The sequence below is a fragment of the Rousettus aegyptiacus genome, unplaced genomic scaffold (genome assembly GCF_014176215.1).
Source record: "Rousettus aegyptiacus isolate mRouAeg1 unplaced genomic scaffold, mRouAeg1.p scaffold_m13_p_2, whole genome shotgun sequence".
Lineage (NCBI taxonomy): Eukaryota > Metazoa > Chordata > Mammalia > Chiroptera > Pteropodidae > Rousettus > Rousettus aegyptiacus.
Window position 1 is genome coordinate 56,632,090 of NW_023416295.1, and position 26,420 is coordinate 56,658,509.

General features: G+C 35.0%; 1 protein-coding gene across 3 annotated transcripts in view; it reads left to right on the forward strand.

Moving 5' to 3' along the window:
- Positions 1 to 26,420, forward strand: part of LOC107514794 (CD302 antigen) — a 107,002-nt gene that overhangs the window by 54,932 nt on the left and 25,650 nt on the right. The window contains exons 26-35 of one of the 3 annotated variants that reach the window (XM_016152864.2): positions 232 to 397; positions 1,879 to 2,046; positions 3,229 to 3,345; positions 5,793 to 5,987; positions 8,401 to 8,627; positions 9,901 to 10,069; positions 13,609 to 13,758; positions 15,077 to 15,199; positions 16,399 to 16,566; positions 18,364 to 19,910. In XM_016152864.2, coding sequence (XP_016008350.2) covers positions 232 to 397; positions 1,879 to 2,046; positions 3,229 to 3,345; positions 5,793 to 5,987; positions 8,401 to 8,627; positions 9,901 to 10,069; positions 13,609 to 13,758; positions 15,077 to 15,199; positions 16,399 to 16,566; positions 18,364 to 18,542 — 1,662 coding nt within the window. In that variant the 3' untranslated portion in view covers positions 18,543 to 19,910. Of the gene's footprint in view, positions 1 to 231; positions 398 to 1,878; positions 2,047 to 3,228; positions 3,346 to 5,792; positions 5,988 to 8,400; positions 8,628 to 9,900; positions 10,070 to 13,608; positions 13,759 to 15,076; positions 15,200 to 16,398; positions 16,567 to 18,363; positions 19,911 to 26,073; positions 26,193 to 26,420 lie in introns of those variants that run through there. The other 2 variants (XM_016152866.2, XM_016152865.2) reach the window with 2 other exon arrangements.

Genomic DNA, 26,420 nt, shown 5'->3' on the forward strand with positions numbered 1-26,420 from the left:
AGTTTCCTTATCTGTACGATGGATATAATAATAGTACTTATCTCATGTGGTTGTTATTATGATTAAATAAGTTAATAACTTAGAACAGTGCCTGGCACACAGTAAGTGCTATGTAAGTGTGTTAAATATAAGTTAAAATGAAAAGTCATTAGGTTGACCATGAGGGCCAACATAATACCAAAAGGATAACATGAGGTATTGCCACTTGAAATGCATTTCTGTCCCTTGCAGGATGAACTCAACTTCGGTTGGTCAGATGGGAAACATCTACAATTTACTCGCTGGACTGAAAATAATGAGCAGCTTGAGGACTGTGTATTATTAGACACTGATGGATTCTGGAAAACATCTGATTGCGATGCTAATCAACCGGGTGCTATTTGCTACTATCCAGGAAGTATGCTAAATGCAAATATTTTAATTCTTAAATTACTATCAGTCTGATGAGTAGTGAAATTTTGGGGGAGTGGTTTTCTCAAATTTGGTTTTTGAAATTAAAGAAATGAAAATCATGTCCTTTTTACAACAAAAGTTATTGTAAAAATTAGTATTCGAGTAGAATTATTATAAAATATTTTGTCATCAATTTGTTATTTTAGACATATTTATCTTTGTCAGTGCATACTGGTAATTGACTTTTTAGTTTCAAGTCCCCATTAGCCTCATTTTGCATATATTTTGTGTTTACATTCTTATAGAAAACATTATTTGTGAGAATTCTTTTATAATTCTTAACAACTAAAATTTCTTCTATGAGTCACAGTTAAGGTCCATTCAGTTGTAACAGCAACCACTCAAGCTTGCTTAAGCCAAGAAGAAAATTGAGATCTTCAAAACTGGGGATAGGACTAAGCTTCACGTGGAATTGGAATCAGAAACTGAATGGGAATCAAGACCCAAGAGATACTGTCTTCCGCCCATCCTTTCAGTTTCTCTCGATGGATCTGCTTTCTTCTCTTTATATACTTTCTGCTTCTCTCTGTACATGGTAAAACATGGCAGCTCTGCAGCTTTCAGTTATAACCACAACTGGAGATGAATTGACTGTCTCTGAATTCCACTTTTCAGTTTCTTAGAGAGAATCTGAAGGACTGAGCTTGAGTCAAATATTCATATTCTTTGTCAGGGAAAGTGGTTTTACAACTACCACATTTGAGGGTTTGAGGTAAAAAAAAAAAAAAAAAAAAAAAAGATACAACTTCACAGACAAAGGGAGTAGTTGTGAGCTGAGAGAGACTCCAAATGGTCCATATACTAAAGCAGTTTGATTGTTTTTGAGTAGAGCATATCTATAGTTGCAGCTTCTTGAATGTGGCCTTTTCATAAAACAAAAAAAAGAAGCCGTAATCAAATTTTCTAGATTTCAGATTTGGAAATGGAAAACTATTTCCATTTACTTTGGTTAAAGCCATAACTAATTTATAACATCAAATATTTCATTTCAGTGTTTCGTTTTTTTTTAATTAGAGAAGATATCAGAAACCAGAAACTCGAAGATGTATTCTCAATATTATAGTAGGTGCCTATTATTAATATGTATAGTTTCTCTGAAGTGGCCCCTTGTATTTGAAGTTTGGAGATGGAAGAAGACAGAAACTACATTTAACCTAATAGCACCTCTTTTTTTTTTTTTTTTTTTTTTTTAACATTCTTCCACTCCATGGCATGGGAAAGAAAATTACTGTGTTAAATAATTTCTTTACTACAGAAAGCCTTTTAAGAGGTCATGTTATATTTCAGCAGAAGCAGGACGAGCATCACCCAGGCTATTATTTCTTGGCTTCCTGAATATTTCCTACAAATCAAATTTGATTACTATGAACAGAATTTAACATTTTTATCTAAAATGAGAATTTATACCATTAATTCTTTTTCTAGATGAGACTGAAAGAGAGGTCAAGCCAGTTAACAGTGTTCGATGTCCATCTCCTGTTTTAAATACTCCATGGATACCATTTCAGAACTATTGCTACAATTTCATGATAACAAAGAATATGTATATGGAGACAACACAAGACGATGTTCATTCTAAATGCCAGAAATTGAGTAAGTATATTAAAAAATCTCACCTGAGTAAGTTATAAATATTCTACTTAGCTCTTGTAACTAGATCTCAAAAATACTCATCTCCTAATATCTACATTATCAATGACGGTGTATTAAAATTTGTGTTTAGTTAAAAATGGAACATAAAGGAGTTACTTCTTGCTTTGCCTATCCATTAGAGAACAGTCTGTCTTTACAAGTATAAACAAAATGAGTTTTGCTTTAAAAGGAAGAGAAATGACACTAGAGAGCAGAGTACTGGATATATTAAATCAAACTAGGCTGTGGGCAACATAAAATAGGCTAGTATGAGTGGTTGAAATCTTGGAAAAGCCACAAAGAAACAGTTATACTTCAAAGAAATACATATTTCACACTTCTGGCTCTCAAAAAACTCTTCAGCTATTTCCTATGAGATCCACTGAGGATTTGTAACTTCTGAACACTGAACCTATGAACTTTTTGGAAAGTTGTTAGGAAAATGTCAAACCATTATTCCCTAAAGTACTGTGTAGAATACTACTCTTGAGAGATGTTCTTCAAAAAGGATCCTTAGAAAAAGAACAAGGTTGAGAAGCATTATACACCATCATTTCCTGTTAGATAGTAAATGTACATTAGCATATAATTTAAGAAATACTAGCATAAATAAACTAGTTTAACTTTTGTTTAACGAATATTTGCAAAGTTTTTATCCATGTAGTCCTTTTCTGAGGAACTCCTGTTAATTTCCTGAAGAACACACTTTGGGAAATACCAAACTTTTTAAACTCTAATATAAAAATGATCTCTAAGAAAAAGGAAAATCTGTCTTATAGCCCATTTAAGAGCTTTTATTTATTATAGTCTTTGACAATGTGTCATTAATATAGATGAGTTTGTATCAACTCAAAATAAGCTTTAAATGGGGAAAGGTGAAGTGAATCAATGTTTTAAATTCTCTACTCATTTACTAGTTTGTCACTATTCTGCAAGACCAATTTAACATCAAAATATTTAAAAACTTCTTAACCTAATCATTTTAGTACAACAAGGTAGTTTTAATTGACATATTTTTCTTATTTTCTGCTATCGTTCAGGCTTAGAGGAATATTAAATTGGGAAATAAAATTTTCTAAATCTATCAAACAAAATAGTATTCTAGATAATTACTTAAATTATTGACTACTTTTTGTTTAACAGATTCAAAATCACATATTCTGAGTATTCGAGATGAAAAAGAGAATAACTTTGTTCTTGAGCAACTTCTGCACCTCAATTATATGGCTTCATGGGTCAAATTAGGCCTAACTTATGAAAGTAAGTTGTAAATCTGCTGATTTTCTGTCTTTACCTTCAGACTTCATTATAAATTACTTACTTATAAAGCTATAAAAGTATAGTTCTATGTTTATCAATATATAAAATTATGATTATGCACCTACCATAACTTACATATAAATATCAGGTTACGGTATCTATGTCTTTTGTGTGTCTGCTCTGCCATTGAAATGCCTTTACCATCAAGCTTAGAGTTAAATGGTGAAAATAATTTCCCTTCTCTACTCCCTCCTAGCAATTCAAGCCTAACTAAAAATGATCACTCCCATATAAACCTCCAATACTTACTTTATATCTGTACTATGTATGTGGGATGAGTGAGAACAGAATTACACTTCTAATGTTGCACCTTTGGGTTTATAGTATTGGTATAGGGTACACATTAGGAAAATGACCCATGTATTCTGACAATAGGCTAGAATATTTTAAATTGAGACTAAGTACCACAGATTCAAGATATAATTGCTATAAAATTTTGTAAACACAGACTCATAGTAAGAGAAGTAAGACCAATTCAGAAAGATAGTCAATTAGGGATGTTCTGAAAGTCATAGAAGTTTTGGAAATAGAAAAAAGAAAATCACTCTATGAGAACAAAGCATCAAAAGCATACATTTACCAAAAAACAAGGTTTACTAAGGGGCACAGGACAGTGGTAGCCAGAGGTAGGGTAGGAAAAGAAGCTGAATTACTCAAATCTGACTGTTTTAAAAATAGCCTTTGCTTTGTGCTCTAACTTGTCTTTCTTAGCATTTCAAAGCCTTTTCTTAAATGTTAATGGCTTCCAGTTGAGTTAATGAAAATTAAACTATCAAGTAATAGGTAAGACTTGGGTTGCTAGTTGAAGATCAGTTCATCATAGTAGGACTTAGTTGCCCATGCCTTTTCTCCAATGACACTTGAATACCCTTAAAAAAAAATGGAGAGAAACTAGGTAGAAAGTTCCCAGACTTTATCTGAAAGTGACTATGGAAACAATGGCCCCAAGTGGAGTGGTGGAGACCACACCCGGGGGCTTAGTTAAGAGATTTCAATCGTATCCTCTGATGTACTTTGTTAATTATATTATCAGAAATAACTGAAAATGTATTCTGTTTTCTGAAAAGCATTCTCAGATCTGTAGGCTTTCTTTTAATCATCTTGCTTTTTAATAAAATATCTGAGTGACAGTATTTCTATTAAATATATAGAGAGACATATGAGCAACCTATAGAAAAATGTTTTAAGCAAGCAAGAAATTTGATTTAAATTTAATTTGTACTGGTTTAATTTACATCCAGAAAGTAAAGATTTGTTTTTTAAAAAGTTCTGACTTTTCAAAAGTAAGGCCATGAATAGAAATTACTAAGAGAAACCATGTGTCAACTGAAATATAATTCGAGCCAAGTGAAAAAGTGACCCTTTTGTAAAGCAACTTCAGAAATATACCGTTGTCTATCACATTACCCAGAAAATTATAACTTTAACATTTGGTGAGAGGAAAACAAGGACTGAGAGACATGAGGTGATATAAAGTAGCAAGCAAAAATCGAATCGTATGTTCAGTATTTCTGGTGCAGGCAGATGTTAGGTATGACGCCTTGAGAGATGGAAATCAGTGAAAGGTAGAAATAACCAGGATAAACAAGTGCTATGTGTAGGTAACAATGACATCACTCTTCATACCAATTCATAATTTTAGTAGACCTAGTAACTTGTGTTTCCAAAACCTTTATTGAGCTATAGCCACATATCATACAATTCAGTCATTTAAGGTGAATAATTAATGGTTTTCCATATAGTCAGAGAATTGTATTATCACTTGTACATATATAAGAAGGGTCATGAAGATGTACTCCTATGTTTTCTTCTAAGAGTTTTATATGTTTGGCTCTTACATTTAGGTCTATGATCTATTTTGAGATAATTTTGTATGTGGTAAAAGGAAAGGGTCCACCTTCATTTTTTTTACATGTAGATACCCTGTCCTCCCAGGAACTATTCTTTCACCATTGAATTGTCTTGGCACCCTTGTCAAAAATCAGTTGACATAAATGTGCATAATCGTGCATGGTTTAGGTCCAGAGAAGAGACTAGTTTTATAATATATTATTTTTTATAACATGGTTACATTCATTTTCATTACAATTAAATGTATATTTAGAAGAAATGAATATTTAATAAACGATAAAATGTAAACTTATTACAGAATTGGAATTTTAAGCAAATTTTAATTTTCATGTTTATAATTTGTACTTTCCAAATTAAAAATAAGCATGATTTACTATTATAATCAGAAAATATTTTAGAGGGATACAGATAATCATACAACCTTTTAGGAGATAGGGAAAGAAGAAAAAAAAAGATTTGTTTGAAATATTAACTTCATAACTATAATTCAAGTTTTGAGTTAATCTCTAAGTGTAGAAAAAATATTTCTTCTCTAGATAATTCTCTTATGTGGTCTGATAAGACCATGCTGTCATATACACACTGGAGAGCAGGAAGACCAGCTGTAAAAAATGGCCAGTTTTTTGCTGGCTTGAGTACTGATGGCTTCTGGGATATTCATACCTTCGATGGGCCTGAAGACATTTCTTACTTTCATCAGCACAGCATTCTTGCTTGTAAAATAGAAATGGGTAAGTATGCTAATATAGTTCCACTCCAGGGAAAGAGAATATAAGGTCATTAGCTTCACTAGTGGGAAACTTGCAATTGAATTTTTTGAGTGCCTTCTCTATCTTCAGCCCTATGAGAGGTGCTACAGAGGTTACGAAGAAAGAAAATATAGTTCCTGGTGTCATGGTCTTTCTCTCAAGGAGTAAAATGTGGTGGGGGAGATACCACTGATTTCTTTATTATTGTTTTATGTAGAATAGTCTTAGGCTATTTGGTACAGGCTTCAATTTGTTGAGAAGTCAAAAGATATCAACGAAAACAGGAATAATGAAAACAAAGACCGTGTGGAAGAGCTAAAACTTGGTTGAGCTTTGAAGGATGGATAAGATTTTTATAAATAAGAAAATGTGTTTGGGTAAAGTTTTGACATTCCAGGCTAAAAATGAATGTCTCTCAACCTTGCTTGATTCCTTAAATCTATTTTTAAAAGCATGTCATCTTAAATTTTTTCACAGCTTAAAAACTATTATTTTATGGCCACTCTGTTCTAATCCCTCTGCTAACAGCCTATAACAGTCACATACATTCAGATTGATCTTCTCTCTTCATAGTGCTACAGAATAACTTCCTGAGGCATCATTTCCATCAACAATCTCCAGGGATTTTCTATTATCAATTACTTTGAGTCCATATAAGCTTTTGAGACTTTGTAGAAACCACTGTCTCTTCTAAAATTCTAGGCTTTATTCCAGCCCCTGTTTTTTCCCCATTCTTGACTCAGTAAGGATCTTTTTCTATCAGGCTAACCTCTCAATTATCCCAATTATCCCAATGTACAGAGTATGCCTGTCCTCATTTTAACCTTTATGGTTTTTACCTGTCAAGAAGTCTTTCACCTTTCTTCCTTTCTTTCTTCCTTTCTTCCTTTCTTCCTCTCTCTCATTCTCTCTCTCTCTCTCTCTCTCTTCCTTCCTTTCTTCCTTCTGTTCTTTCTTTTCTTTTCTTTCTTTCTTTCTTTCTTTCTTTCTTTCTTTCTTTCTTTCTTTCTTTCTTTCTTTCTTTTTACATTTTTAATAAACTTTTGATTTTAAAATAGTTTTAGATTTATGGAAATTTGCAAAGACAGTACATAAAGTTCCCATGTATACCATAACCAGTTTCCCCTACTGTTGACAACTTACATTAGTATAGTACATTTGTCACAACTGATAAACCAGTATCGATAGATTATTATTAACTGAAGTTTATACATTATTCAGATTTTCTCAGTTTTTACTTAATGTTCTTTTTCTGTTTAGGATTCTATACAGGATACCATATTATATTTAGTCATCATGTCTCCTATGTTAGTCATGGCTATGACAGTTTCTCAGACTTTTCTTGCTTTCGATGACCCTGACAGTTTTGAGGAGCACTGGTCATATATTTTATAGCATGTCCCTCAATTTTGATTAGCTGGTTTTTTTTTTTTCTCACAATTAAACAGGGGTTGTGGGTTTGTATTTAGGGAAAACCCACAGAGGTAAAGTATCATTTTCATCACATCATATGAGGGTATATTCTACCAACATGACATCACTGTTGATTTTAACCTTGATCATCTGGCTCTAGGTAATATTTGTCAGCTTTCTCCACTGCAAAGTTCCTCTTGTTCTCCCATTCCCATACCATATTCTTTGTAACGAAGTCACTGTACTCAGTCCACACTTAAGGAGCGAGAAGTTATCCCTAACTTGCGTAAGGGGAAAATATCTAAATAAATTATTCGGAATTCTGCTGCATTAGAGGTTTGTCTCTTCTCCCCCATGTTATTCAGTATGGGCTCATGGTTATTTATTTTATACTTGGGTTATAATTCAATATGCTTCTTATTTAATCTTTTGCTCACATTGTTCCAGCTTTGGCCAGAGGACGCTCTTTCACTTGACTCCTGTGTCCCTTTCAAATATCCTCATTGTTGTGGTTTTGTTATTGCTGTTGTTTGTTTGTTTGTTTTGAGCTTACCTTATGATTACCTTTTTTCTTTTAGTCCTAATTTCACCTAACTTAACCTCTGGATACCTAATTTATCAAGCAGACTTTCTGACTCCCTTAATTCAGATGAATCAATCTTTCCTTCTCTAGTCAGTCATACATATTCTAGAGGATAGTTGTTTTGCCCTCATTTCAGGTGTCATTTTCTGTCTCCAATTAATATGTGAGCTCCTTAAATGAAAAACAATATGTATGCCTCTTTTTAATAAAACAGACAACTGTAATATTTTAGAGCCTGTTATATGTGCCATGGCAAAAAGAAAAATAAATTTGACTGCCCTTCCAAATAAGAAATCCAGTTTTATTTAACCTTTAAAGTGACTATACGACCAGTCTTACTCAAAATGTATATTTTGAATAATTTAAATGTAATCACTAACACTTAATTTAACATTATAGTCGACTACAAGGAAGAATTTAATACTACTCTGCCACAGTTTATTCCATATGAAGATGGTATTTATAGTGTTATTCAAAAAAAAGTAACATGGTATGAAGCATTAAACATGTGTTCTCAAAGTGGAGGTCATCTGGCAAGTGTTCATGACCAAAATGGCCAGCTCTTTCTGGAAGATATCGTAAAGCGTGATGGATTTCCACTATGGGTTGGGCTCTCAAGTCATGATGTAAGTATTGTTTTGTTTTCCAGAAAATTTCCTAATATGTTACAGATTTGGAAATATTAACATAAAATATTAATTCAAAGTATAGCATCAGATTAAGTTCTGGGCTTCCATTTGCATAGCATAATGTTTTCTTACCTCTTCACAATGAAGAACAAATAGAAAATTATATTTGTAGAGTGCAGTATGGCAAATGGCTAAGACTGCAGCTGCCCTAAACACTGTGAGGGCCCAGTAGATTAATATCTAAACAATTCTGTAACCTGTTGGGGGCAGACCAATTGGAAAACTGGTGAAAAGGGAATAGCACAGAATGAGAAAAAAAACAGTTCCAGGACTAATAGTGGGTCTTTCATTTACATGTTGGGTGATCGTGAGCAGTTATTTAACTTTTGCAAATCTATTTCCTCATCTATAAAAGTGGTATGATAATATTTTCTTTAGGATTATATTGAAGATTAACATATAAAAATTTATATAAGGTGCCAAATAAAATTTTTAACATTAGGACTAATAAATGTATATTTTCTTCCCACTTTCCCCCTAGAAATTAGCACCATTTAAGAATAATATGCTAGTAAAGACATCTTTTGTGCCACTATTCGAATCCTATTAATGAGTATATTTGTGTTCCTATAATAATGTCTAGTGTACCAAAAATAGACATCTATTAAGATTAGAAATGAAAGTCTAATTTAAATAATCTTTAGAACAAAGTGGGGAAATTTAACAAAGGATGATAAATTAGGATTATAAAATCAAGGAAAAATAAAAAATAATCTTCCCATATGAGTTTCTTGGGAAGTATTTTTCTCTTCTAGCCCCCCCGTGCTTGACAGATTTTGTAACATGAAAAATAAAAAAAAAAAAATGTAGCCAGAGACATAAACCACAAAACTATAAAACATAAAAAACAATATTTCAAGGTTGAAATTGAAATCTGTAATTGTGACAAATGGAGGCCATTTTCCTGTCATTTAATTTCAAGTGCTATATAAGCGCATTCTTAAAAAGAATAAACCTAGAGGCAGAGTATAGTAACTCTGTCTCTAGATGTAAAATCCCACTTAAATTGCGCCAGAGCAAATGTTTCAAATGTTTCAAATCAATGCATTGAAAGTAAATTCCTGATTTTACAAATAAGTCCAGACCAATACTTATAAGCAAAAACTTAACACTCCATTCCAGTATTTCTTAAAGTATGTATGTTCTTTATTTATGTTCTTTTTGAAGTCTTACATCTAGATTCAGGTTATCTCTATCATTCTTGAAACAGGGAAGTCAATCAAGTTTTGAATGGTCTGATGGCACTGCATTTGACTACATCCCATGGAAAGAAAAAAAATCTGCTGGAAATTGTGTTCTTTTGGATCCAAAAGGAATTTGGGAACATGAAAATTGCATCTCTGTTAAAGATGGTGCTATTTGTTATAAACCTACAAAATGTAAGACTTGATTTCACATAACTCTATATTTACTAAAATGACATTTGTTTTATGCATTTGATTAAGTGCTTAAAGGAATTTTATAGACTTCGAATTAGGTCTATTCATAAATCCCATAAAAATAATGTTGATGCTTTGGAAAGAGAAGTAAATACAGTATGCCCATTCAGGGAATTTTTTCCTAAAGTCTTAGTTATTCTATTGTTAGGTAAGTTTTACTCTAGAATTTGTGAATTTTAATTTCACTTAGTGATTTTGAAGGCTGAGATGCTCCTTTCATAAAAGTGTTCCATAGTATGTAAATTTGGGAAATGCCTCAGGTGACCTACCTACCATAATGATGGCTCTGAGAGTTTCTGTAGTAAAGAAGTCTATTTAACTTTGTGTACCTAAGCATTTTCCAAACTTATATGATCCTGAAAATCTAAGGAAAGAGCCCCTTCCATCAGGGGCTGGACTTGGGGCTGTCTCTGGTGGTACAGCATGAACCTTGAGGAAGACCACAAGAACCTGGACCATCTGGAAGCTGCAAAGGCATGCTGGGCAGGCCAAGAGGTGGTGACAGTGATGGTCTCTGAAGCTTCTGGTTCTCGGTGCTTGCCATGTGTTCTGCTCTGAAGAATCCTCAAGAAAATATGCCACATTTGGAACTAAATGGATTCAGGCAGTAAAACATGTGAAAATCTTATCTTGAGAAACAAGTGAATTCAAGAAAGTAGGACAAAGGAGAATGACAACATAATCGAACAAAAATTCAATGCTATACTGCATTGAATAGTGTTCCCCCAAAGTTTATGTCTACGCAGAAGCTCAGACTGTGACCTTATTTAGAAATAGTCTTTGCAGACATAATTAGTTAAGATGAAGTCATACTTGACTGGGATGGGTCCTTAATTCAGGGATGGTGTCCTTTTAAGAGGAGAGAGACACAGACACACAGAAGACGAAGACCATTTGATGACAGAGGCAGAGATTGCAGTGATGTAGCTATAAGCCAAGGATTTTCAGTAGCCACCAGAAGCTAGGAGAGAGCTGAAACAGGTCCTCCCTCTGAACCTCCAGAAAGGAGGTGCTGACACCTTATTTTCAGACTTCTAGCTTCCAGAAGAGTAAGAGAATAAATTTCTGCTGTTTTAGGTCATCAAGTTTGTGGTAATTTGTTATGGAAACCCTGGGAAACTAAAACAAGAGCCAACTTAAAAAAAAAAAAACTGGATCTTTGAAAAGAAAAACAGAAAATAACAAGTGTTGTCGAGGATGTAGAGAAATTGAAACCTTTGTATATTGCTTGTGGAAATGTAAAATGGTATATAACCACTGTAGAAAATGGTATGGTGATTTCTCAAAAAATTTAACATAGAATTACCATATGATCTGATTCCTTTTCTTGGTATATGCCCAAAAGAAGAGAAAGCAAAGATTTAAACAGATATTTTTACAACTGTGTTCATAGCATTATTCATGAGAGCCCAAAGGTGGAAACAAACCAAGTGTCCACTGACAGATGAATGGATAAGAAAAATGATATATACATACCATGGAATATTATTCAGCTTTAAAAAGGAAAGAAATTCTGACACATATTACAATATGTATGAATCTCAAAGACATTATTATACTAAGTGAAATAAGTCAGGCACAAAAGGACAAATATTGTATGATTCCACTTTTATGAGGTATATAGAATTGTCAAATTTATAGAGGCAGAAAGTAGAATGGTGGTTGCAGGGGGAGGAGGGAATGGGGAGTTTTGACTTAATGAGTATGAAGTTTCAGTATTGTAAGGCGAAAAAGTTCTGGAGACGGATGGTGGTGATAATTGCCCAATAAGATGAATGTACTTAATGCCATTGAACTGTGCATTTAAAAAGTTATGATGATAAATTTTATGTTATGTGTATTTTACCACAATGAAAAGAAATGAGTTTTCTTCAACAGGAATATAACGAACTTAGTACAGTGCTGGCCCTGGCAGAAAAAAAAAATGCAAGAGTTCAAAGCAAAACTCTATGAATAGCAGCAAAGAAAGAAAATATATGCAGCCTAAGACAGCCTAGTTGCAGACTGGACTAGAAACAGATAGACTTTAAAGATAAGGTATTTTTCTATGTTCTCAGTATAAGATTTTTTTTTTTTTTTTTAAGCTAAGCCATTCAAAAAAGCCTGCCCATGCTAGCCATGCATTGGCAACCAGTGGAATGAAGCAACACATATTATTGCCTTGTGGAGCGATGGAATTATCAGCCATATATTTTTTCGGAAAGCAACTGTTCACAAGGTGGTAAAAGCAAGAACTTGCTAGTAACATCTCCCTCGACCAGCAGCATTAATGAAGAGATGTCACAAGTCTTAAAAGACTTTACAGATGAATTTACAAAGGAGCTTTGATCATCAGCCACTCCTGGGCAAAACTTACCTAGGAGTTATCAACCTTCCAACCGAAGGAAGACTTAGAGCTCAAACTAGGGACAGTAGTGGAAAAAATGGAGGCAAAAGCCAATTAAATAAGTAAGGTTCAAAGAAGATCAAGCCCAGCTGGAAGAACAGAAGACAGAGAAGCAGAAGGAATTAAGAGCCATCAGAAAGCCTCATGAAGAAGGAAACGGCAGGGTCCACTCTTCTGGAATCACAGAGACCACAAATAAGAACCATACCAAATTGAGACATGGAGAAAAAAAGCAGAAAAAGCCTTCAGTTACTGAAGGACATGCAGACCATACATAATGTATACAAAGCAATAGATTGGGTTGAGATCACTGACCATACCAGGTCAGATATTAGATTCAGATAGTCTGAACAAGTAGGATGTTGACGATTTACTTTCCAGTTCTCACGCTCACTTCCAACTGGAATTAATAATGGATATTAAGAGGTGCAGGCTTCATTACACAGGCTTCTTGTGTTATACAGTCCAATTAAAAATTAAACATTTTACATGGAAACCAGGGGAATTTTTAAGAGCTGAGAATCCACACCTCTCTTTTTTTGTCTGAGATAGATTTTGCTTTCCTGATATGTTGCCACTTATAAACTACCACATTTTCACTTGTGGTTGTGATTTTTAATAGTAGTTCTGTATGTGGCAAGGTAGAACTAGGTTTATATTATCAAAATAAAAAGAAATCCAAAGAAAGAAAGAATTTTAATTAATATTTCAAAGTAGTTAACAGGCCTGCCTAGCCTGTCTTCGCTTCTTTTCCTATTCTGCCTTTCCGATAGTTTTTACTTGAGGCTAAATCCGTCTGAGAGAGCTAAGTACTTTCCTCTGTCTTCTAAGTGTTAAAAATGGTATTTCATTTAATAAATAAATTAATATAATATAATATAATGTAATGTAATGTAATGTAATGTAATGTAATGTAATGTAATATTCCAAAAAGCTAATTAAGAGTATGGGGTTTAGCTTTCTCTGGTTTGCCTATTGAGTTGAATGGTTCTTACTCACAGGAACTACAGTTTCAAATAGGGACATTTAATGAGATTTTTCATCAGCCCTTTTGTTCCGTGCATTTTTACAGTTATGTCTCACATTTTTACAGCTAAAGAAGTATCCTCTCATATATACTCATCGAGATGTCCAGCAGTAAAGGGGAATGAATCACAGTGGACCCAGTACAAGGACCACTGTTACATGTCTGACCAGGCATTGCATAGTTTCTCAGAAGCCAAACAGTTTTGTTCAGAACTTGGTGAGTTAAAATTTGTTGATTTTCTTTGACTCAATAATTTAATCATTGGAATTATTCTTAAGGAAATAGTTTGAAATAATGATTATATTTTTGTAAATATTTTTAAAGCACTCACTATTTATAATAGCATTATAATCTAATTGCCTAGTTTTGGGAATGTGGTTAAGTATTTTATGATATATGAATTCACTGGAATATTGAAAGAGCCACCAAAAATGGTCAATCTAAGAATAAGTACATGAAAAATAAAAGTAAGTTGGAAGAAATAGCATAAAAAATTGGTAAGTGAACGGTTATGTGAAAATACTGACAAAGAAAATGATTTTAAATAGAGCTAGATATGCTTACATGAAGGGATTAAGAGGTAAATTTTCTATAAAGTTGGTTAAGTAATAAATACAAAATTGTAGATTTTCCATTACTTAGTTATTAATAAGTAAGCTTAGCCCAATCAGGGTAACAATCAAAGAAGCATCCATTCTACAATAGGAATGCTCACTTCATCTGAACACCATAAGATAGGGGTCCCCAAACCCCGGGCCGCGAACCAGTACAGTCCGAGACCCATTAGGAACCAGGCTGCACAGCAGGAGGTGAGCAGCAGGCCAGTGAATAAAGCTTTATCTATATTTGCAGCCACTCCCTAGGGCTAGTAGCATCACCACCTCAGCTCCACCTCAGATCATCAGGCATTAGATTCTCATAGGAGCACCGGTCCCTGCTGCCAGAAAGATTTGGAACCGCTGCCGTAAGGGATAGGGCTTATTGTCTTCAGATTTAACTATTTTAGAAAGAGCAGTAATGATTGACTCCATAATAAATTTAGCCAATACTCAAATTGTGAAGCGACTTCTAGGAGATCACCCATTGCTCCCCAATATCCCAAACCTATTGCTTAAATGTTCATTTTAACAGAAGCAAATTTATACAATAATGGTTGTTGAGGAAAGAGTGCTGACAATTTGTAGGGAGACACATTTTTGTACCATCACATACCTCACTTCTTATGTCTAGCTATTCATATACTGGTTAGGCAGTTCCAAGATCAGATAAATATTTTGAAAAAACAAAATTTCTATACACAAAGTTTCAATCTTGAAATATTTTTAACTTTTTTGGTGAAACTATTAATGCTGTACTTATAAAAATCTGACAGATATCAGATTTTAAAAACATTCTCTTTGTAAAGATTAAATTTCTCAATGATCTTGATCATGATAGTTTTTTTTTGTTTTCTTTCCAAGTAGCTGGTTGAGAAAAAAACACTTCCCTAGTTTGCATAAAGCTAATTAGTTTGGGGGTTGTTTTCCTTCAACAGATCATTCTGCAACTATTGTTACTATAGAGAATGAAGATGAGAATAAATTCGTGAGTAGATTGATGAGAGAAAATAATAATATTACCATGAGAGTTTGGCTTGGATTATCTCGACAGGCTGCCAGTAAGTGACGTCTTTGTATGTGCAGTATGCAGAGTTCTAACTTGTCCTAAATACCAAGTCACCCTTGCTAGAGAACGTCAAGTGGTGGCTAATTCAAATGTTTCTTAATGACAAGCTAGGTCTTCTTTTTGGAGGCTTGTAAATTAAATTCCTAATGAATCAATGAGTGACTTATTAGTAATGATGGAAAACACTAGTGAAATAGAAAATCAGTTGAAATCAACTGGAATTGTTCTAAAGGCTTATGATATTTGGATCAACAGAATATTTCTTTTCATCTATAGCAATAGCTGTGTGCCCATCCCCCCACAAGTATTCAATCCCTTAATTCCCTTAGAGTTCTCATGTCTGTCTAGTTTTTCTGGTTTATAACTGTTATTCAGAAAGTTATCTTCTTGTTGATACCTTCTCTCTTGGAACATTTTTACCATAGAACAAAATTAAGTATTAATAGTGATTTTTTTTTTTAACTAGCGTAGTAAAATTACAGATAATTAGTTCAGAAAGATCCATGGAAGAATTTTTCCAGGGTTTGAGTGAACTTGAAATTGATAAAGAATGAATTCAGAGTACAAATTTGACAGAAAAATAGGAAGTCTGTTTCACATTTTATGCAAAGTTGAATTCTAAATAATTGAAATAAATGTGAAATCTGAAATATTAAGTACATGTCAAAAAAGCCCATAGATTCCAAGTTGATCATCTAAATGAATTATGAATTGTGTTTACATTATCACCACAAGGTGGTGCTACCTCAGCTGAAAGACAGAGTCATCCTGTGGCTATCCTCCTGGACCCTACATTCCCCACCAGCATATCTCTAATGTTATGAGTTTTTTAATTGAGGGCAGAGAGAGGGAGGGGCATACGGATCATTAGACATCTATCCATCACACAATAAATGTGTAAGAATTCTGCATCTAAATCAAAAAATTGAACTCTATACAGTGTTGTCTAATAGAATTTTCCGCAAAGATGAATTGTTCTATATCTGTACTATCGAATATAGTAGTCACTAGCCACATATGGCTATTGAGCACTTGAAATGTGACAAGTGTAACTGATGGACTGATTTTTGAATGTTTTCACTTTTAATAAATTTCATTTTTAATAGCGGCACAGCACTGTATGAGCCACATACCTTCTTACCTTAGTAATTTAGTGGCAATAAATATCACTTATTTAATTTCTTTCTTTAGGCCAGTCTTGGAATTGGTTAGATGGATCAAAAGTGACATTTGCCAAGTGGGCAAATAAACGTAAGAGTGATGGTGGAAAATGTAGCATTTTGTTAGCTTCAAATGAAACTTGGATAAAAGTTGAATGTTCACTTGGCTATGGAAGAGTTGTCTGCAAAGTTCCTCTGGGTAAGTATGTAACCTATCCTTAAGGAATATTTTTGCAAAATAAGTTAGGAAATAAATGTATATCTCAATAATATGTATATACTTGGTCCTACAGTGTTAAGTCCTTAAAGTATATCCAAAATATCTTAAGTCAGAGAGATAACTTCCCTTGGGAAATTAGATTATAAGAAACAGTAACTGCATAAGATGCCTAGAACTTCCAGAGGAAACTATTAAGCAATCTAAACTTAGTACATACAGTTCTTTCCTAAGAAAAATGGAAGCTGCCAGATATTAGGGAGGTCACTTCTTTGAAAATGTTCTTAAGATGTATTTTATTCTATAGTTTCACTATGTAAAAGATCAAAGGTCTATTTCTGCAGTTAGTTTGCTTCCTTTCTCCTCATTGCCTTAAAACTCGTTATTAACTTAACAACATTGCAAAACTGGATTTAATCACTTAAAATGTCCTTAGTATCTGTAATAAATCATAATTTGAACTATGTTATATCATAAGTTGATATATAAAATAACCATAAAAATCTTATCTTAATAACTTCATTTCTAGAGAAAGATCTCTAAATTTTTCATAACATTTTTAAAGATCTAGCATAAAAATGTTTGTTTTGATATACAAATATTAAAGATAAAAACCTGAATTCTAGTTGTTTAGTATCTATATAATCATGCATTAATTTAGCATATATTTTGAGTGTCTACTGTATGTCATGACCTGTTCTGTGTGCTGGGATGCACCTGTGAACAGGAAAATAAGATACCTTTCCTCACAGGGCTTACAATCAAGTGGAGGAAGACAGATAATAAGTAACCAAGGTGAATATTTAGAAGAGAGAAAAATATCGAATAAATATAAATTCTGATCAAGACCAGGGGGATGGCTATTCTAGATTGGGATATCAGCAATTTGTCTAAGAACGGGAGACGTTCGAAGCTGAGATCAAAAAGGGCTCACCAGGCCGAGGTACCAGTTGCAGCAAAGACCCTAAAGCAGAACCAGTTTGATGAGTGCTCAGGGAAGAACTGGAAAGTAGGCTGGTTGGTGCCAGATACTTAGGGCTCTGGAAGAAAGGCTAAGGAATTCTGGTTCTATTCCTAGTGGAATGGAAAAAGACTGGAAGGTTTTGGGGGTTAGGTGGAAGCAGGCTTAGAGGATCATAAACCAAGAGTTTTGCTTTGGCAATTTTAAACTATGCAAATGGAGATGAGATCACCACGTGGAATATGTAGGATGGTGTTGGACACATGAGAGAGAAGGGAGGTCAGCAGAGAGACGGCATTAAAGCCGTTGGACAGAGTGAGTCCATCTTGGCAGTATTCAGAGAAGGGCCCTGGGCCAGCATTTGAAATTGAAAAGCTAGGAACTAAATGAGGTCATCATGAAGGCTTAAATCATTTTAAAGCAGATAATACTTTATTTGGCCCCAGGTGAGTCAAACAGAAAGATTTACAGCTTTTAGCAAATTGCTATCAAAGCGAGGTAATATACTGAGTGATATTCTCAGAAGGGTGATGGGAAGGGGACGTGAGAATAATGATAGTGCTTTAATTTCTTTGGAAGAAAATTGCTGTAGCAATGAAGAGGAATTGAATAAAAAGGAAAACAGTTAAATTTGGAAGTAAAACACTTAAGTATTGGATGATGGGTTTGAATTCTGCATTCATGCTATGAAACAATCAGGAACTTATTTTGTCTCATTTGTACAGGGTTTACATATATGACACACAGCGGAATGTATAAAATCAGTAATGATCACTTTTATCTTCTCTCCTCCAATGTTAAAACTTTCCTTATTCTAGGCCCTGATTACAGAGGAATAGCCATCACATTTGCTGTGCTAAGTGTCTTAGCTTTCATCAGCGGACTGATTTGGTTCCTTTTCCAAAGGAACCATTTGCATTGGGCGGGATTCTCCTCTGTGCGATATGAACAAGGAGTGAATGAAGATGAGATTATGCTTCCTTCTTTCCATGACTAAATTCTTCTAAAAGTTTTCTAATTTGCACTACCATGTTAGGAAAAATGAGCCATATAAAATTCTCCCAGTGTCAGTATTTACTCTGGTCCAAAGTAGAAGTCTTAAGTACTTTTTCGATTGTTTAGTTGCTATTTTGGTATCCACATTTAATTATCCACAAAATGCCATGTTTATAACTCTACTTAATAGAAAGGAGAGTAAAAGCAGCTGAAACTAAAGTCCAAATTGTTCATAGGGTAATTATATTAATGTGTATTTTCTCTCTAAGAATGTGGTTGGTAATTAGAATATGTATATTTTAATGGTGTTTTTACATTTCTTAGAAAACTTAAATAGGCGTATTATTAGGCCACACATCTTCCTCTTTAATTTTTATGAACATCTGACCAAATGCAAAATTAGTACCTCAAGGTTAAAAAAAAAAAACTGTAAATAATATCAACATTGTTTTAAAATAGTTATTTGTAGCATTTGGGGAAAATTTTTAAACAATAACACATGCTTGTTTTGTACACAGCAAAATGATACCTCTTGGCAAGATGTTTCTTATACTATTCCAAATATATCTCATACCAACATTAAATGTAAAAGTTTTGTCCTGTCAATAATTATTCATAAAACAGTGGTTTTTAAAGATTTAGTACTTAATATTTTTTCTGAAGTGTGGGAACATTATTTTTAGATTAATTAGATATCCTGTAGCAGTGTGTTTCTTATGTGTTTCTTATGTTTCCTTTTTAATGGGAATCAGCTAAGAGTTGTTGAAAATTTTACAATTTATATACTTTACATAGTATGTCAACTTTTGACTAAGAAATTTTTATTACTTTGTTGCCTTTTTACATGAGCTAAGGAGAAGGGGCCTGTGAAGGAAACTACATCTTGCATTTGTAAAAATGAAAATTTTACAATGCAACTCTAAACTTTGTGATTACTACTAAAATATTTAAAATTATGAATGATTAAAAACCTGCTTTGTGGTTATCAGTTTAAATTTTATCTCCTAGAATATACTCTTAATAATAGTTTGCACTGGAATGGTGAATGTTTTATTCAGTGTTTAACTTATATTTGTACTTTAGAATATTTTTGTATAAAATCCATAGGTTTATTTTAAAGTTTTAAATGTTTATACTATGATGAATTTGTAAATAATTTTCTAAGACTGTTTTAGTATAGCTTAAAATTATAGTATAATTCTTCTAAAATATTTTTTACTGAATTTGTTATACTAGTTCTCTTACCCTATGATCTGTACAATTTTAGTCATTAAGACTTTCTTGAAAGAACTAAACCAACTTGATGTGAAAAACATAGCTATATATAGTAGTGATGCCACAATAAAGTTGTTTTATTTTTTAAGTAAAAGTGTTGTTGTTGATCCTTGTTGAAAAAATATCTCTAGATTGGATTTTATTATTTTAGGCATATAGTACAACAAGAAATAAAGTGTCCAGCTATTGTAAAGTGAGGCAACCTTTAGAATTTGTGTGTATTTTTAAAGAGTAAATATAATCATTCCTACATTTTTGAACATATGATTTTAGTTTCTTTTTCAGATTCCTCCAAATAAACATGTCTTTTAACTATTAGATCAGCAGAGATTCCATTTATGTATGGTCTACTTACTTCTCATTCTTTGTGCTCCCCTCAGGAGATCCTACCCACCACCTCCCACCCCAAGGCAGTCTTCAACCACTTCTAAGTCGATAATTCAAATATCTAGTTCCAGGTCCATGTTTCCAGCTCTCACTGGACAATCTACATGAAAGTCCTTCTCCAGAAGACCAGAACTGCCCATATTGTGTTCCCTTCTCTACTTCCTCCTATTCCAGATGTCTCAGAAAAACTGAAACAGCCTTCTCCAGTCTTCTCTAAACTAATCCAACCCCCACATGTGGTCTGACAAAATTGATCTTTCAAAACCAGGCACTTAAAAAAGCAAGCAAACAGACCTAATGATCAGGTATAGGAGATAAATTCAAAGGTGGCACCGATGATCACCTTTTACCCCTCTGCTCCAACCCCCTCCCCCTCCACCCCCCACATACAGATACACACATAGCATGTTCCTTTCCCTGATCCTAGGGCGAGATACTTTCATTACCTTGGAAATCTCCCCTGGAAATGGCTTCTGTAGTGTTGGTAACCCCCAATCCTGACCCCACCACTGAGATGCTACAAAAAGTCAGAGGTTCACATTCCTTTATCTTAGGTTCACTTATCCCTAAAACTCTCTTGAAGAAACAAAGATGTAATTGTTATTCAACCACTTTATCTTACTTGAAAAGACAAATTTTAACTAGATCTCAGACATTTTTTCTATGAGACCTCATGATCTGTACAAAGTTACCTCTAATTCCATGTGTATTCGAAATTAAAATATTATTACAACATCTACATCTCAACAAATTTAGTATACATGTATTTCTCTTTGTTCCAGCTAAATTAATCACAAGCAGAATTTTAGAAACATCTTTTTCTATTCTTTCAACTAATGTGAAAACACTACATACCCTTTTTCTCCCAAGCTAGAAACTCAGAAGTCATCCTCAAATCCCTTTCTCATATCCCTAATCCAACAATTCTGTCAATTACTTCAGACTTCTCACAATGGAGTGGCTATCTCCATTATTAACTGTCTAAATTCAGGCCTTTATTATTATTTTTTTTCCTTTCTCAATTACTTGCACAGATCTTGTTACTGGTCTTCCTCACTAGCGTTTCCTCTTCATCCCATTTACCCCACTTCTGGCCTTAGGGGAGCTAAACTGCATAGAGGAAGACTCACCCTCTGTGCTCTAGGCCTAACATCTCAGGCCAAAATGAAGCTCAGCAACGCTCAGCCCAGGGACCTTTCCCGGGAACCTTATGTGGGCTGATGAGCCATCCTGAGATATCCTAGAGTTTGGGTTCCCTGGCCAAATACCCTTTTAATACAAGGTAGGATCAAGTCAGTATTGCTGAAATTGCTAAAAAGAAAAAAAAGAAAAAAAAAAAAAACAGAGGCAAAGTTAGATAAAATTGACTCTAGGAATTAGGGAAACATTGGTGACCTGAGCCAAAGGAAATGCAGCAGAGTGGTAGGGGCATAACCCAGATGGGAGCAAGCTAAAAGAGAAAGAGAAATTAGGAAATGGGGAATATGAAACTTTGAGAAGTATGGTGGAGAAGGGAAGGAGAGGCATTGGGCCGTAGCTAGAGGGACGAGGAGGGTTGAAGAAGGTTTTTTCCCCAAAGAAGGAGAAAAAGAGATTCATTGGTTTAGAAGCTGAGAGGGAAAAACAAAACGAAAACAGTGGACAAAGAGAAGATGCAGGGGAGAGAGGGGGAGTAATTGACGGAAGATGATCTTGGAGAAGATGGGACAAGAGGGGCAGTTTCAAGCCCACAGAAAGGGGAACTAGGTTTGGATGGGATAATGGGAAGAATGTCTTTCTCTCTGAGGCCACGAGAGGAAGACCTGCATGAAGGAGAAGTGGAAAGCAGGTAAGTATTTGAAAATGTTTGTCTATACTTGATGGGCCCCATTTTCTTAATGAGTAGAAGGTAAGATATTTTGCTGAGAAATACCCAGTGAGGGGAATGGGAGAGGACAATGACCAAGACAAAATGAAAGGATTGCATAAGAGGCATACTGGACACAGATGAAATTAAGTCATCTACTTGTAGTGACAACTATCAAGAGAATTGATTTCCTCTACCTATTCTCGGTTATGTTGGTAAAGTTTCTTCTGTGAAGAAGAAGAGGCTTCATCCTTAAAAAAGAAAAAGAAAAAGAAAAAGAAAAAGAAAAAGAAAACGACCATATAATCCACCAATCCCACTTCTGGATGTATATCCAAGGGAAATGGAAACAAGATCAATAAGAGATATCTGCACTTCTATGTTCATTGTAGCATTATTCACAATATAGTCAAGATTGAAAAGCCTGTGTTCATAAGTGGATGAATGTATAAAGAAGATGTGGTAATATTATTCAGCCATGAAAAAGAAGGAAATTGCCATTTGAGACAACGTAGATGAAACTTGAGGGCATTAAGTGAAATAAAACAGACAGAGAAAGACAAATGACGTATGGGCTCACTTACGTGTGGAATCTAAAGGAGCCAAACTAATATAAACGGAGTAGAGAAGTGGTTACCAGTGGCTGTGGGGAGCAGGGGAGGAAAATGGGGAGATGTCAGACAAAGGATACAAACTTTCATTTATAGGATGAATAAATTCTGGGAATCTAATATACAACATAGTGATATAGCTAACAATATTAAATACTTGAAAGTTACTGAGAAAGTAAATCTTACATATTCTCACTGCAGAAAAAGAAATAGTAATTATGTGACTGGATGGTAGTATGCAGCTAATGGTGGTAATAAGTGTATCAAAACATGTTGTATGCCTTAAATTACACAATGTTATATATCAAGAAAGCTAGAAAAACAATTTTATTATGAAAAAGAAAAAATAGACCCTAGATTCAGAGTTGGCCAGCTAGGATGAAACAGAGGAACAAGAGATTGCATGGTATTCAGACTGGATGGAGATGGAGGAATAAAAACCAGGGGAAAATGAAATTAAGGGACTGAAGGCTGGAATGAGGTCAAAGAGAAGGTAAGTGGAACAAAGAGACGGAAAAATAAAAGGCACGAGGTGTGATTAGAAAGTAGGACATAACAGTGAGATATTTTAATGAAATACCACATTATTCCATGCAGAGGCAGTAAGTACTCTACTTTGTCATACCATCATAAAAAAATGAAGTGTGCAGGAGAGTTAACTGTAGAAAAAAATAGCTTCCTTAGTTCAGATGACTTCTAAACCAAACACTATTGAAATGAGCTATTTGCCTAAATTAAATTGATTCATTAGGATGCCAATTCTATTGCAAACTTAACTATTATTTGAAAATTATTTTAATGCAAAGTAAGCCACATAGATAAAATATACTTTGATGCCTGAGGTGGGAGTGAAGGAACTTTTCCAACTGCTTGATTGAACTGTTCACTTTACAGTTAGCAAGACAGAAGAATTCCCAAATTAGGATGTTTGAACATATAAACACAATGTATTTTTGGAAGAATTTACTTTGGATGTGAGTTTAGTATATCAACCCATTACTGATAGACTGAAAAGAATGAAAATAAATAAATTGAGCAAGATCTTGATTCTTGGACAAAGAGGCTGAACCTGGAATAGAGAGTCCAGCAGAAGACCTGGACTCTTGTTTACTTTTTGGCATTCACCATGTGCTCCTGGGTAAGTCATGTCTCTTCTCAGGAATTTCCTTATCAGTAAACAAAGATATCCCCTACCACACTCTGTGACTTTCCTTATAGACCCATCGGTCAAACTTCCTTGGTGTAATTGCTCCATTTCTACCGGACTATCACAGGCAAAGAAAGGATTAGAAGGTGTTAGAAAGGGTTAGATTTGACTTTTTTAGAAAATACTTTAATTTTTTAGCAGTTTTACATTTATAAAAATTCGAGCAGAAAGTATCTGCTCAAAGTATCCTATATCTCTCCCTCTCTTTTCCCTATTATTAGCATCTTGAATTAGTATACTATCATTTGTTAAAATTGATGATCCTATAGTGACACAGCCACCTTCTCTAAATATTTGCTGAAGTCCATAGTTTACATTAGGGTTCATCTTGTTCATCTTTGTATTGCACATTCCATGGGTTTCGACAAAGGTATAATAAAATGTATCTACCATTACAGTATCATACAGAAAAATATCACTGCCCTAAAAATTCTATGCTCTATCTAGTCATGCCTCTTTTCCTCTCCCCCTCCTCCACCACTCCTCACCACCACCCCCTGGTAACCACTGATCTTTTCACTCTTGTCATAATTTTCCCTTCTTCCAAAATATCATATAGTTGGAATCATTCAGTATGTAACCTTTTAAGATTGGCTTCTCTCATTCAGCAAGACATACTTAAGGTTCCTCCAGGCCTTTTCATAGTTTAATAGCTCATTTCTTTTAAGCACTGAATAAGATTACATTGTATGGATGTACCACAGTTTGTTTATTCATTCGCCTATGGAAGGACATCTTTGTTGCTTTCTGATTTGGGCAATTATGAATAAGGCTTCTATAAAAAATTCATAGGTTTTTGTGTATATGTAAGTTTTCAATTTGTGTAAATCCCAAGGAGCACAACTGCTTAATCCCTGTTAAAAGTATATTTAGTTTTGTAAGAAGCTGCCAAACCATCTTCCAAAGTGGCTGTACCATTTTGCTTTCCCACCAGCAATGAATGAGAGTTCTTCTTACTTCCACATCCTCACTACCATTCTGTGTTGTGTGTTCCAGATTTTGGCCATTCTAACAGGTGCATACTGGTATCTCATTTTTGTTTTAATTTGCAACTCTCTGATGATATAGATGTGGAATGTCTTTTCATATGCTTATTTTCTATATGCATATCTTCTTTGATGAGGTGTCTGTTTGTATCATCTGTACATTTTTAGATTGTGTTTTTATTGTTGGGTTTAAACTCAGTTTTAAAGGAATCTATTGCTAATGACTCCAGGTCCTGTCAGGGCTTCAACAAGCAGCCGAGCTTGGCCTTGGTTTGTACATTGTGTTTGTACATCATAGTTGCATAGTTTATATATACATCACAGTGCACATAGTTTGTTGTTGTTTGTTTGTTTTGGCTTAAACAACAGAAACTTATTGTCTCATGGTTCTGGAAAATAGAAGTTCAGGATCGAGGTATAGGTAAGGTTGTGCAAACATAGTTTAAAGAACCTTAATCCAGCCTCTGATGACAGAGAATAGTTTTCTGAGGGACATAGTCCACTGGAGAGACTTTGAAAAGGTTTCTGGCCATTTGATTCAAAGGAGAAACCTGGCAGACACCACTTTAATCAAGAGATCAAACTTAACATCACCAGTGATGTGACATACTGACATCGTGGCTCTCCTGGGCGGGGCACATCACTTCTGTGGTACTCTTGCCAAAAATAAAATAGGGCCACCTGAGTCCTGTTCTTCAAATCTCCCTCAAGAAGAAATATTAAGCGAAACGGACCTGAAGAACATTTACAAAACTGGCCAGTACTCTTCAAACTTGAAGACATCATGAAAGACAGGTGACAGAGGAACTGTCCCACAGTAAAGCAGACCAAGGAGACAGACTTTTAGAACAGGAAAAAAAAAAAAAAAAAAGTCCAGTAGAGGGATAATCGGCGAAATGTTACCAGAACCGTAGGTTAGTTAACAGTATTCTACCAGCGTTTATTTCTTGGCTTTGATTGTGGTACTGGAATTATATACGAGGTTAATATTCAGAGAAGGTGGCTGAAAGGTGATGGAAATTCTTTATACTATCTTTGCAACATTTTCGAGTCTAAAATCATTTCGGTTCAAACGAAAAGTTTTAAAAACTGCGGAGAGGTGGAGAGCCGCCGGCAGCGCGCCGCGCAGATCTCCCCGCCGCGCCGGCAAGCGCAGCGCCCGCCCACCCCGCCCCGCCCGCCGTGCGCGCCCCTCCCGCTGGCCCATGGGTGGGAGGGGTCGGGCCGCTCCGCTCTAGGCAGACGCGCGACTCCGCGCCCGCACCCGCAGCCATGGCTGGGGCCGCGCTGCCCTCTCTCCTGCTGCCACTGCTGGGCCTCGCCGCCGCCGCCGTCGCGGGTAAGCTGCCCCCTTGCCGCGCGCCGTCCTCGGCTCGGGAGCCCGTACCTTTCTTGGGCGGACCGCCTTCGCCCCCTGCCCAGCGGAGACTCTCCGCTTCCTCCCCGCCCGAGGGGAGTCCTCGGGGGTCTGCATCCCGACTTGGCATCTCGCCCTCACCTGGGCGCCCACCCCGTTCGCCCCCGTAGACTTAGTGTCTGGTCATCCCCCACGCCCCTCCCCGTTCAC